The sequence below is a fragment of the Tinamus guttatus genome, unplaced genomic scaffold (genome assembly GCF_059628265.1).
Source record: "Tinamus guttatus ecotype Peru unplaced genomic scaffold, ASM5962826v1 Tinamus_guttatus_pri_ptg000089l, whole genome shotgun sequence".
In the NCBI taxonomy this organism is placed as follows: Eukaryota; Metazoa; Chordata; class Aves; order Tinamiformes; family Tinamidae; genus Tinamus; species Tinamus guttatus.
Genome location: NW_028288623.1, coordinates 713,682 through 725,751, shown reverse-complemented (window position 1 = coordinate 725,751; position 12,070 = coordinate 713,682). Strand labels below are relative to the sequence as shown.

Below are 12,070 nucleotides of genomic sequence, written 5' to 3'. Positions count from 1 at the left end.
CTCCCTGCCATCTAAGGACACCCTTTTGGCTACGGCAGAGCAGGGCTGGGGGGTGATGGTTGCTGCCTGCTGCGAAGGCAGCGCGTGGATCAGCAGAAACACGAGCAGGTTGGTGCTTGACTCCGCACAGCACAAGTGGGGCGTGGGGCGCAGATACGCAAATAAAACGCGATGAGTCGGCCGGGGACCTCGGCACCATCGAGGCCTTCGCTGCGGAGCCTGCTGCTCTCAGCAGCTCGGCGGCTCCTGCCTCCCCGCAGGGGAAAGGCCGGGCGGGAAGCGCAGAGCTAAAATCAGGCCATTCCTCTTGCAAACAGAGCTCTGCCCTCGTCCCTCTCTGCTTCGGCCCGGCAGGCGAAGGCGGCTGCTGTGTGAATAACACCCAGCTCTTCTCCTCTCTAGAGTATTGCTTCCAATCACACCCACACTGCGGGCCAACCCCATGATCCCCGCTGAGCACCATGAATCTGCAGGATCAAGGCCAACAGCACTGTGGTTATTTGCAATAATGACACTGAGAGGAAAGGAGAAAAATAAATCTAAAATGGATTAACACAGTATGTATGTGTGGTCTGCATGCAGCCTATGGCCACTGTCTTGCTTCAATTAGTGGTGTGAAAAATATGTTCCTTCTCTCCTCCCTGGTCCTTCTCCTAAGTCTGTCCCTGTATCTCAGGCCTGACCCATAACTACCCCTCCCTCCTCCTCACTCACAGAGCTTACACCTGTGTGGTCATTGCACAGACCAGGAGAAAAGCATCTCTTTCAACTCATGGTGCTTTCCAAACTCCAGATCTAAAAAACGTTAAGCATGTTTGAGGCACTCGTTAAACCTTGTAACATCTCTACTAAGCAGGTAACTATTCTTACTCCCACTTGACAGAGACAAGAATTTAAGTCAGAGCAAAACTGACCTTTTTGTTTTTTTCCTCCCACAATCATACAAGAGAAAAAAGCAGTGGAACCAGGGGAAGAGCAAGGATTTTGTGACTCTCAGTTCTGTGCTTTAGCTGCACAATCTATTTCCCATCTCTGCTCCCTCAGGCTGCCACAGCCCAGCACTGGAGGGAAGGCAGGGCAAAAGACACCAACTGACAGACACAAACTTGCTCACAAAATACTAGCACATGAGTCAAGCCAGAGAAATGCTCATTTACTCTGTGCAAACACGTAATTGATATCAACCTCATTATGTTGTTCTTCTGATATTACTTATTTTAAATAATAAAAGTAAGGCTCTGTACGAGGCAATATTAGGATAATGTCTTTGGGGTAAGACACAGTCCTGCCCCAAAGAGACACACTCATCAAGCCTCGCACAACTGTACTAAATTTCCTCTCACATCAGGGAATCCAGGATTTTGCCTATAGGCTAAGCTAAGTCTTCCATCCATACAGCCTTTGATATTCCACTGTTTCCCTTTTCCTTCCCTCTGCTTTCCAAGTATCTGAAGGAATATTAAAGGGTGCCTCCCGAAGTCGTGCCGTGCCGTTACTGAAGATGTTAGCACGCAGCTCAGCATACAGGAACTTCATTTTCTTCCTGTCAGCATGCCTACACTGCTTCAAAAACGCTCCCATGCCCAGCACAATGCAATGTGATTGCAAAGCGCTGTGCAGATCCTGGAGTAACTTAATTCCCCTGCTGCACCCTGTGAAGCTGGTGAACCGCTCATCTACACAGCTCTACTACAGCCTTTCTGTGCCTAGCTGTGTTTATTTGAGCACACACAGCTCTTTCTAAAAGAAACTTGATTCTTACTTTCACGGCTGTGTTAACATGACACTAAAACCTGCTCCTCAGGCAGTCTGCGGGGGGATGAGGACGTCACGCTGACAGGTCCAGGGCTTGATCTGACAGCAAACAATGATTGCAAAAAAAAAAAAAAAAAAAAAAAAAAAAAAAAATCTCTGGTTTGAACAGGCTCAGCTGGGAGGAGGAAAATCTCCTGTGCTGAAGCACATGAGGCCTCATGTGTTCAAGGGAGGCTTTGTGGGGGGAGTAACACACACTAGGCTCTTAGGGGTAGGAGGATGGCAAAAGGCCTCAATCTGTATCATCTGAAGATTCTTCCTTGCACCTCCTTCTCTCCCTTTGAACTCCAAGGCATGTCGAACCTTTTCAAATGTATGCAGCATCATATTTTCTCTTCTAGTCTGTACTGCCTCAAAAGTAGACATTTTCAAACATAGAGCCAATTCATGCCCTCTATTACCTTCCTCTAATCCACCTGCCAGTCGTTCCAGGCAGAGCAGACAGAAGGGTTTGTCTCCTTTTGTCACCATATGCATGCTTTTAGGACACACAATGACAATCAGGACAAAAACACCACTGGGATTTCATTGTGTTGTGCCAATGCAAAGTAATTTGGCAGCACACAGAGAATGCAGCAGAAAAAACAGCAGGGAACATGGTGATGCAAAACCGCATGCTCAGGCAGCAGCACTCAGGAGTTGTTTTATCTGCTGCCCTGGAAGTCAAACGTAAGGTGAACACACACGTGTGTGCATGCATGCATATGCACACACGGACACACAGCCTTACAGGAGTAAGTCCAGATGTGCAGAAAGCATGTGAACACAGCCACAAATGCAAAGATAAGTAGCTTACCTCCCAGCCCCCTCAGAATGAGCGACCTGAGCCAGTTGGATAAGAGCTGCCTTAATTCTGCATAACCATTCCTTCCTACCCTGTACTGTGGCTTTCTGGCAGAAACACAGCGCTGGCAGAGGACATGCGGATACCAAAAAAAGGCTGAAAAGAGCTAAAACCCAGTTCTCCTGTGAAAGATGTGCCTGAAATTCTTGATTACTGCATGGGTTGCAATTATTTCTTTCCTCAAGGAAAAGAAAATCCACTTCTGTGGAGCCAAGAGCAAGGGAAAGAAGGAGAAAAAGCAGAAAAGAAATCACCACAGGGAAGTTTATAGGTAAGGCATCCAAAGGGAAGATCACATGGTGAGACTACGGAGGCAAAAAAACAGAATGGGTGAAATTTGCACCAGCAAATAGATTGATGGGTTCTACTTCTCATACCAAATATAATCTCTGCCATGCAGCAAAGGCAATGCAATTTTAATTGTCTGCACTGAGTTTGGAAGACAGTTGTGAAAGACCAACATTTTTTTCCATACTTTGTACCTTGGGTTGCTAACTATTCCATATTTTGCCCAAAACATACACTGAGGCTGTGGCATGCGGATGCCGTACCCTGTGCCCTTGGTGAAGAAAAAAAAAAGCTCCCATTCCTCTTTTAAAAATAAAAATTAAAAAAAATAGAAAAAAGGAAACAATGTTCTCATTTTCAAATAGCAAGCAGCAGGTGAGAATCAAGAAGTGCTAAAAGATGCAAGCATGTCCTTTCCAACAGATACCTTCTTCTTCGCCAGCAGTAAGTCCTGGTAAGCATTGGAACGGAGGAAGCGCGCGTAGCTGTCACTCTTCATCAGCTTGTAAATGTGTTCCTGTGGGATGCAAGGAAATGAGAGACAGAGAATTCTTATCAAAACTCATTTAGACATCACAGGGATTTAAAACACAGGCAATTAGTGGGAGAGAGACTGATCAAAGTTCTAATTAAGTCTGCTCTTATTGATTATCTGTACGGTGGTGTGGACAGGAGGTCCATCTGGGGGCAGGACCCTGCTGGGGTAGGGGCTGTATAAACACAAACCAGAAAGAGAGCCCTCACCCCAAAGGCTGGCAGGCGTTATCCTCTGGTCGGTGTCATTCCATAAAGACTGTAAGACTCAGAAACCACCAGACCGTAAGCAGGTGTCCAGCCTGTCTGAAACTAGTAGGATGTCACAAGGATGAAGGAATAAATGCCAGAATTTGTACCTATGATCAGGTTTCATTTTGGATTCTTGTTTCTTGGGTACTTGAACTGTCAGCCAGCGCTCCCCTTGCAGTTCGTGGAAGGAAATGATGGTAGGACACATTTTCATCTCCACTTAAGACAGACACTTAACATAAACCAAACTGATCGTGTCCTGCAACAGCCTGTATCTGGCTGACTGACTATGCAGGGAGTTTATACAACTAGCTCAGATGTGGCTGTCTATATCATACATGGGATGTCTATATCGTACATATATAGCTATCTCAGCGAGTCCCTCTCAGAGGGTCTTTTTTTTTTTTTCCTCTCCATGTGCAGCAAATAACTATTACAAATTTGCTCTGAGAATACAGCACTTCCAGCGCGAATCTTCAAACTCACAAGGTGGCATTTCATTGCAGTAGGACTTCTTGCCTAGCCTTTTGCCGATTTGCTTGGTCAACTTTTATTTTTCCGCTGAAAACCCCTTAATGCAGTCAGTGCTTCTCCTAATTCTTCCTGAATTTGAAATAAATATTTTTCCAAACACCAAGAAAAACAAATCAAAATATTTGGACAAATAAAGACTGAGAATACACTAAAGGAACTCAAGGGGATAAAGGGCCACCCTGGACACTTCTCAGACTTTGCCCAAGGATCCACTTTTATAGAGTTAATGAGGAATTTTATCTACACTGATTTATATAATGTGAAATATTTTCACCTGCCCTACAGCCATAGTGCATGAAACTTCAGAAAAGCCAAAATGGACTAAGTTGCATAGCTTATTTCACAGTGTTAACAAGCCAAGCAGAATCCCCTTACCTTCACCATTATGGGTAATCTATGACGACTTGTTTATGCACAGAACTGCTTAATCCAGCTTTCTTGCACTATTGGATGTATAGTCCTACCGTGGGCATAACTGCCACTGGTTTTACTATGACACAGTATAAAATGTACCTCCTGAGATACAACCTGGTGTGGAATATTTTTTATTGGTTTATTTCCCTCTTTGCTTTTAGACACAACAAATCCTCTTTTCTGTATCTCTCTGAAGGACAGCACAAGAGTTTACAATGGAAATGCTTGAACAGAGTCATTTAGTGAAGGCGAGATCCTTTTCCGCCATGGAAAAACACAAGCGAAAGCACAGCTTCATGTTATCACCTGCAGCACTGCCATAAGATTCCACATCCAACAGTGGGATACCATTTCTATTCATTTGTGACAGAAGGAGCCACAAATGCAGAAACAGGAACAGGAAAAATAATGCGTATATTGTGGATATGGTCATGAAAAGATGTATGTTTATAAGGTTGGATCAAGATTTTCATCAGCAGCTCTCTCAAATACTTCAAGTAGCAGGAATTTGTGATTTGGTTGGCTTAAACTCAACTTATTGCAATGGTTTCAGCTCTCAAACTCACCCAGTTGGTGTAAGTCAACTGCACATACCCAACTGGTACCAGTGCCAACTGCATACCTGTAAGTCTGTTTCCTTCCTCATCCAGGACCCTCAGGAAGCTGATCATCTCAGGAAAAGGAGATGGTTTGAAGACCACTGAGAATTACCTTTAAGGCCGCTGAAGACAGCCTGTTTCAGTGTCTTGTGCCTGTAGATGAGGCAGAGCTGCACAGAGATGGTGCATCGCTGAGGCAGCTGCCTCAGTCCTAAAGGGTCAAAGGAGTCTCTGGAGTCTCTCCCCTTGCAGAGATCCTCTCCACAGCACCCCCCAGGGATGAAGGGTGCTGGGATGGGGAGCCCAGGGGTGTGGTGCTGAGGTGAGGTCAGGGCGATGGTAAAAACTTCGGAAAATAACATTCAGTTTTCATTGCTGCATGGACAGATCGCACTACATGTTTGCACATAAAGAGTAACATAACTAGAGCAGAGACTGGCCGGCTATACAACCCGCCTGCCTGACACCAAGATCAATCCTTCTTGCTCATGTCAAGATGACTTCGTGTATCTGACCTTAAAAACAGAACAAACTCAATATCTGACGGTGCAAAGCATGAAGAACTACTTCGTTCTTGAGATAAGAAGTCAGTTTGTGGTTTATTTTAACTGAATCTCTTACATGAAAAACACAACTATTTTCACACCCCTAGCCCAGCTGCTCCCCTCACTGGGTTGTCGGTGTTTGCTCTGGTTTCACATCTGGGAATCACTGAACATCACCACTCCTGCCTTTTGCCAGTGACACACTCAAATTATGAAAAACTATTGCTAGGCTTTGATTGTTAAAGAAGAAAGAAGGCTAGGTCTAAGGAAACGGAGGGGCACGTACAGCTTTAGAAGCAAACGTTCCAGCCTAATTGCAAGAATCCCAAGGGCTTTCTTTGAGAAGCTCTGGATTGGAGGCACAACTGATACACCAATCACTTATTACAGCGCTGCATTTCTGAAGCACCTGCTGAAAATCTAAGCCAGTTGTTCAGGTCAGCAAAGACTGTCTTCCAATTTACAACACTACAGGGCAGCTTACATAGCTGCAGCCAAAATCCTCACTGAGACTGCACCGTGCAGGCGCCTGCTAAAATTGTGGCTGCAGTATGTGCTCAGCTCAGTTACATAACAAACCAAGCTGCAGGAAATGCTAGTGCCTGGGACATCTCTTTTGATCTTCAGCCTACCTATTCTTTGCCACCATTTTCTGCCAAAATTTTAAGAATCTGCAACTTTCTAGGGAGAATTTACAGCTATTGCTTAGCAGCTTCCTGCTTTTTAAATGCAATAAAAAAGGTCCTGGAGCTCCAACAGTTGAGCATGTTCTTCCAATAAAGCTTGAGCAATGGGCATATTAGCAGAGGTGCGTGCGTGTCCCACTGCACCACAGGCTTTTAACTCGCTGTGGATTATCACGGCAATGCACTAGTCTCTTGCTTCCTAATTTACTGAGCAGCTCCTTTTGTTTCTCTTTATCTCATGGTTGGGAAGCAGCAAACTCTCGCAAAGGGCTGCAATTGCCAACTGCAGTCAGCATTTCTAGTGGTGCAATTTATACACTTGCAGGCTCTGTGACATACCTGAGGCTGCTGGCAAAGAATTTAAGCCTTCCCATCCCTCTTCTGAGAGAACTCTCTCTTTATAAGCCTGCTTATTTTAAGGGAATGAGCTCATTATTTTTGGCTCTCTTAATGGGCAAGGCAAATTCTTAAGACAGTATTCCTCAAGGGAGTCACATTACCAAAAAAACAACCAACTAACCAAATTAAATTTCCCAAGTGATCTAACCCTTAAGTCATTACACAAGGTAGCACCCTGCTACAGAGAAAAATGTCCCTGGCACAGCATGCTGCCGAAGGCTCTATTGATGTAGCCCAGCAAGTATGGATTCATTCGGATATACGTGGAGGATGATATATCTTAAGGAGGTTAATGTCATAACCTGCTTACGAAATGATAGGACACTACTGGTAGTGTCTGTGTGCCTTTGAAATGTCTGAACAGCCACACAGTGCTTCTCCTCCCTCCCATCTACAGGAGTAAATTTGATGATTTAAGTGGACACGTTTGGCGCACACAGCTCTGGAAAGCTAATGAGACACACACGCTACCTCCTTGTGAGCGCACAAGCTCCACAGCCCCTGCGAGTAGCACACGCGCTGATCGGCAAGAGATCGGCAACGCACTCCTGTTCCCTCTGGGAAGCTCCTGAGAATCCCCCTTTCATCCGTCTTTGGACATGCAGCTGCTGCAGGACATTATGGCTGGAGACAAGGAAGTCACCTCTTGCTAGCAGCTTGGGCCAATATCAAAGCAAAGACCTTGCATTAAACTCAGTTTACCGGAGGCTCCTCACAGGTTGCAGCGCAGCAGCAACAAGCTCACAGCAACGTCAATTAAAGTTTCTTTAAGGCATACTCCTCATTTAGAATTATAACCAATGGAAAAAACACTCAATTTGATAGGATCCTCTGGGACCTTCAGCTGCCCTGTATTTGTGGGCTGGAGCTGGCGGTTTCCTCCCCAATAAATGAACAATTCTCTTAAAAGTTTCCTAAGAGTAGAGCAGGTTTGCTGTTACACACGTTCCCAAGTGTTCTTCCCCAGACACTGAACTAAGACACCGTAGAGCAACGGTGTCTGCAAGCAGCTCATTTTTAGAAAAACGTATATCCCTTTTGTGTTTAGTGCACCTGAATCACATCTTGTCTGTGCTGGGAAGCACCGTGCACAGTGCCGGAGGGCGATGTGGGCTGCACACTAAGCCTGTTGCCAATGCTTAAGTTCCTACAAGGAGAGTTACACTTCAGAAACAGCCGGTTGCCATTGTGCGATATAAAGGAGAACAAACAGTAAATTTTAAAGGGGAAAAAATGTTGTCACTTCAGTGAATTATGCACAAAGGAACAAGCCAGGAAAAATCACAGAAAATTTCATTTCTACAGCACTCCCTGAAACAAAGAAGAAATCCCACCCCAGCTACAGCTTAAACACAAGGAAAAAAAACAAACCAAGACCAAACAAAAACCTGATAAGACTCAGCATCTCTCTGCTTCTTCCCTTCACATGCCCTATCTTTAGAAGGAGATGAAGGACAAGCTCTGTAAATTTTCTTGACAAGAGGGGAAAAGGGAAACAAAACAAAAAATCAAAGTTTACAATCCAGATGGGAATGTGGGAGGTGGATGAGATAGCAGAAGCTGTCTCAAAGCTGCACCTGCTTCAAATCAATGCGCCGCAATGCAATCTCAGGTCTCTCCCCCTCAGCAGTCCAAGAGCAGTGACCCTGAGCAGGGCAGGGGTGGCAGCCAAGCAGGGCCTTGGAAACACCCGGCAGATATGTGGGAAAAAACAATGAATGATAAAAAATAAAAAGAAAAAAAAATAAGAAAAAATAACTTGCACAAAGCACCTGATACAGCTCAGTAATTTGCTGCCTATTAAGAAAATTTCTTCTTGGCAGAAAATCTTGGCTCTTTCCTTTGAAATGTGTATGAGACAAGAACAGTATTCTGCCTCTCACCTGTACCTCACCCACTGTGACATTTTGCAAGAGGCCTGGGATGTTTGGGGGTCTGTGAAGACCAAGTGCAATGGTCTCAAGACCTTTGAACATCCATAAGATTCCAGCAAGCCTTGAAATTCTAACTTGCTGATAAGAAATTTCTCCATCTTCCTATCTAAACACAGTTGTGAACTTTAGCTGTTGTGGGGGAAAGGGGAAAACCTCAGATTCATTGCTTGCTTCAACTAGAAGTTTTCTTATTTAGCACATTTTTTCAGCCTGTTATAGTGAGCTTAGAGAAAGACTAAAAAAATACTTGTTAAGATTCATTTCAGCTCCAAAGTTCCACTTTACCCTTCCTAAACCTCCTCGCTGTGGCTTTCCCCTTCCTGCCCTTTAGACTGTTCCAGGGCCTCCCTTGACCCTGCCACTGAGACTTGGCATGAAGCTAGTCTTAAGAGTGCACTTGGAGTCCCCTCGGTACTGCAAGCGTGCTAGCCCTAGCAGCTCCCCTCTAGCCAGTTGAACAGGAGATTTGCAGAATGTCAGACAAATCCATTAGGAGAAAAGGCCACAAGCAATATAAAGCAATAGATTGAATAACTAAATAAATAATGGCAAAGCACGATGAATGCTAATATTGGCTCTACCTGCATGCTGGGGATGCATTTGTTGCATGTGAGAGAGCAGAGCCTCCGTGAATGTCCTGCAGCCTTCACGAGGGGGACAGCAACCTGCCCCAGGCTGGCTCTTCAGAGGGCTGCAGTCTGCACTGCAAAAACATAGGATGTGCAGGCACCCTGCCTGAGCGGCAGGACACTAGCACAGTGCCACCAGGACCTTCCTAAATGCCTGTGCCAAAAGCAAATGCACCCCTCCTCAGGAACAGGAGTGTTACCTGTGCCACCACCAGGTACACTGGTCTTTAGAAGCAATAATGATTAATTGCCATTCAGTCTAACTGCTGAAATGTGCCCCTGACAAGGCAGGAAAAACACCACTTTTGACCTTAGAAGCAGAAAGCGCCGGCAGCAGATACAATCGAGACAACACATGCAGTGCACAGCCCAAGAAAAGACCTTCAAGCTTGTCCTGCCTGCACCTACAGGAAGCATGCGTGTGTGTGTGTGTGTGTGTGTGTGTGAAACAGGGGGTTTTATTCCAATCCCCCTTAATGTCTCCAAATCCTCACTAAGAACTCCTCTGCATCTGCTTATTCCAGCCTCTGCGTTTAGCATTTTACTCTTCTCAGCAATGCTGTTTTGCCATTTTTTGAGCTGTCCGAATGCATTAACCTGCAAGAGACCCTGTTTCTCAAGCCTCACCGGTGCCAGGCAGTACTGCCACCTAGCATGGCTAGCAGTAAATGAGTGCTCTTGCTGCTGCCAGAGTGCAAGGCTTCCTCTGATTTACAGTTTAGGAAAGAAATGTTTCAGGTTGGTAAATGACACATAAGGGTCTTGGCCTGAGCGTGAATTGCTCTGGAAAATTTGAGCTATATCTTTTTGGCCACTCTCAGGTTATTTAAGTGACACAATAATTTACACCCACAGTTTTAGCTGCTGCATTTTCTTCACACTCAACCAAGTTGTTTTCATTACCAAGGGGAAAAAAAAGGGATGAATAATTATACTGTAATATAGACCAACCTCTTTGCTAAACTAAAAAGCATAAAACCTCTTTTCAGACCACAAATGAAATTACACTGGGCTGTAGGCACAGCAATGTAAGAAGGAGCTTTAGCAGAAGAAATAACTGTAAGCAATGAGAGCTCATTTTGAGTAATACACAGAAATCCTTTGTTTAGCCCTGTAGATACATAGTTGGAAACACAATGTAAATCTTGTGCGAGAAAGTGCATTGATAAAAGTAACACATAAATTTAGCTTTGGCTCCCCTGTAAATCGATGAGACAACTGGTTTACTTCATACCTTCAACCATACAAATGGGCATGCGGAGCTGCCCGGGGCCGGGGCGGACGCGCTGCGGAAGCTGACGGAGGCGAAGAGCTCTGGCGAGCAGCACGGCTAAGGGGTCAGCTTGGTACTGCAGGAGGATTTAGTCCTAAATATAGCCGGGGCTATCCTGGGAGACAGGAGTGGGCTGTCGGGAGTTCAGTGCCATATGAGCAGCTTTAGGTTTTGAGAACAATGATCAGGGCTAAGGGGCTGATTCCCTCAATATGGGCCAAATCCTCGCTGCTGGCAAAAGCCCAGGCGAACAGGTTTTGTCTGGGAGGAGGGAGGAAACTCGGGGAGGATCTGGAAGCCTGGAATCCATTTTCCAAACAGGATACAATATCTAGGAGTTGCAGCGATTAAGGTAGCTCTCTCCACTCCTACACATGCTGTGGTACAGTTATGGGATGGAAACTATTCAACTCTGGCCCAAACCATTTGCAAGGCCATCTGCAGCTTCCTTCTCACATTTCCTGTGGCAATAATCCTGCCAAAAAGCTGTGCTCTGCCATGTATAGGAAAACGCAGAAACACTCACACATCAGAAATGAAATTCTGCAGCATTGGGACACTTTCTGTCCCGTGAAAGATGACAACAGAGCAGAACTGGGCTTGAGATAAGCAACCCACAATAAAAAGGAGCATACGGCATCTCTGTAATGAAGGCGATGCTGAGATAGGTATATCAGCCCTTCTTGGATGCCTACATGGAGAATATATCATGGATATAGAAACAGATCTGCAGTATTCCAAAATCCATAAACATTTAGGTTGTAGGATATCTATGGGCAGATCATCTTGTACGTGCTTTTAAAATCAGTGAGCTCTAGTCTTGGAGTCCGCATCACAAATACAAAACAAAATCTTAGAGCAGTGAACCCATCCAGACAGTAAGTGACACTCATACTGTAAATGGACTCATGGAGTCCTGGGCTCTCAGGTACAAAGGGTGTTTTTTTCATGAGCACTTTCTCTCACTACTCGGAAGAAACAGCTAATATCTGACTCTCACATGAACAAGAAATAACTCCTGCTCAGGACTTTAGATACAGCTACTTTTTTGCAGCCAAGTAGCACTACGCGCAGGACCAGAACAAAAGTCCCAGAGAACCAGAGCCTGAGCACTGAGTTCAATTTTTAAGCAAGCTAGAGACTCTTGGGAGTTTGGGAGTGTTTGGTACATGAGACACTGCTGCTGTTCATGCAGGGCCCCACCCCACCTGGCATGATCTATATCCCAAAGAACAGGTAGCTTATTCTGCTGTGTGCATATGTTGACCATTCTTGTCACATCACTCTCATGATCTTTCATCTGGAAAGACCTGTTGTCACTGCA

The 12,070-nt window shown here is 45.1% G+C and overlaps 1 protein-coding gene across 2 annotated transcripts in view; it reads right to left on the bottom strand.

The window, feature by feature from the left end:
• The window catches only part of RGS6 (regulator of G protein signaling 6), a 203,554-nt gene that overhangs the window by 17,353 nt on the left and 174,131 nt on the right, over positions 1–12,070 (bottom strand). For both annotated transcript variants that reach the window (XM_010219084.2, XM_088520437.1), the window contains exon 15: positions 3,375–3,464. In XM_010219084.2, the coding sequence (XP_010217386.2) occupies positions 3,375–3,464 (90 nt within the window). The remainder of the gene's footprint in view (positions 1–3,374; positions 3,465–12,070) is intronic.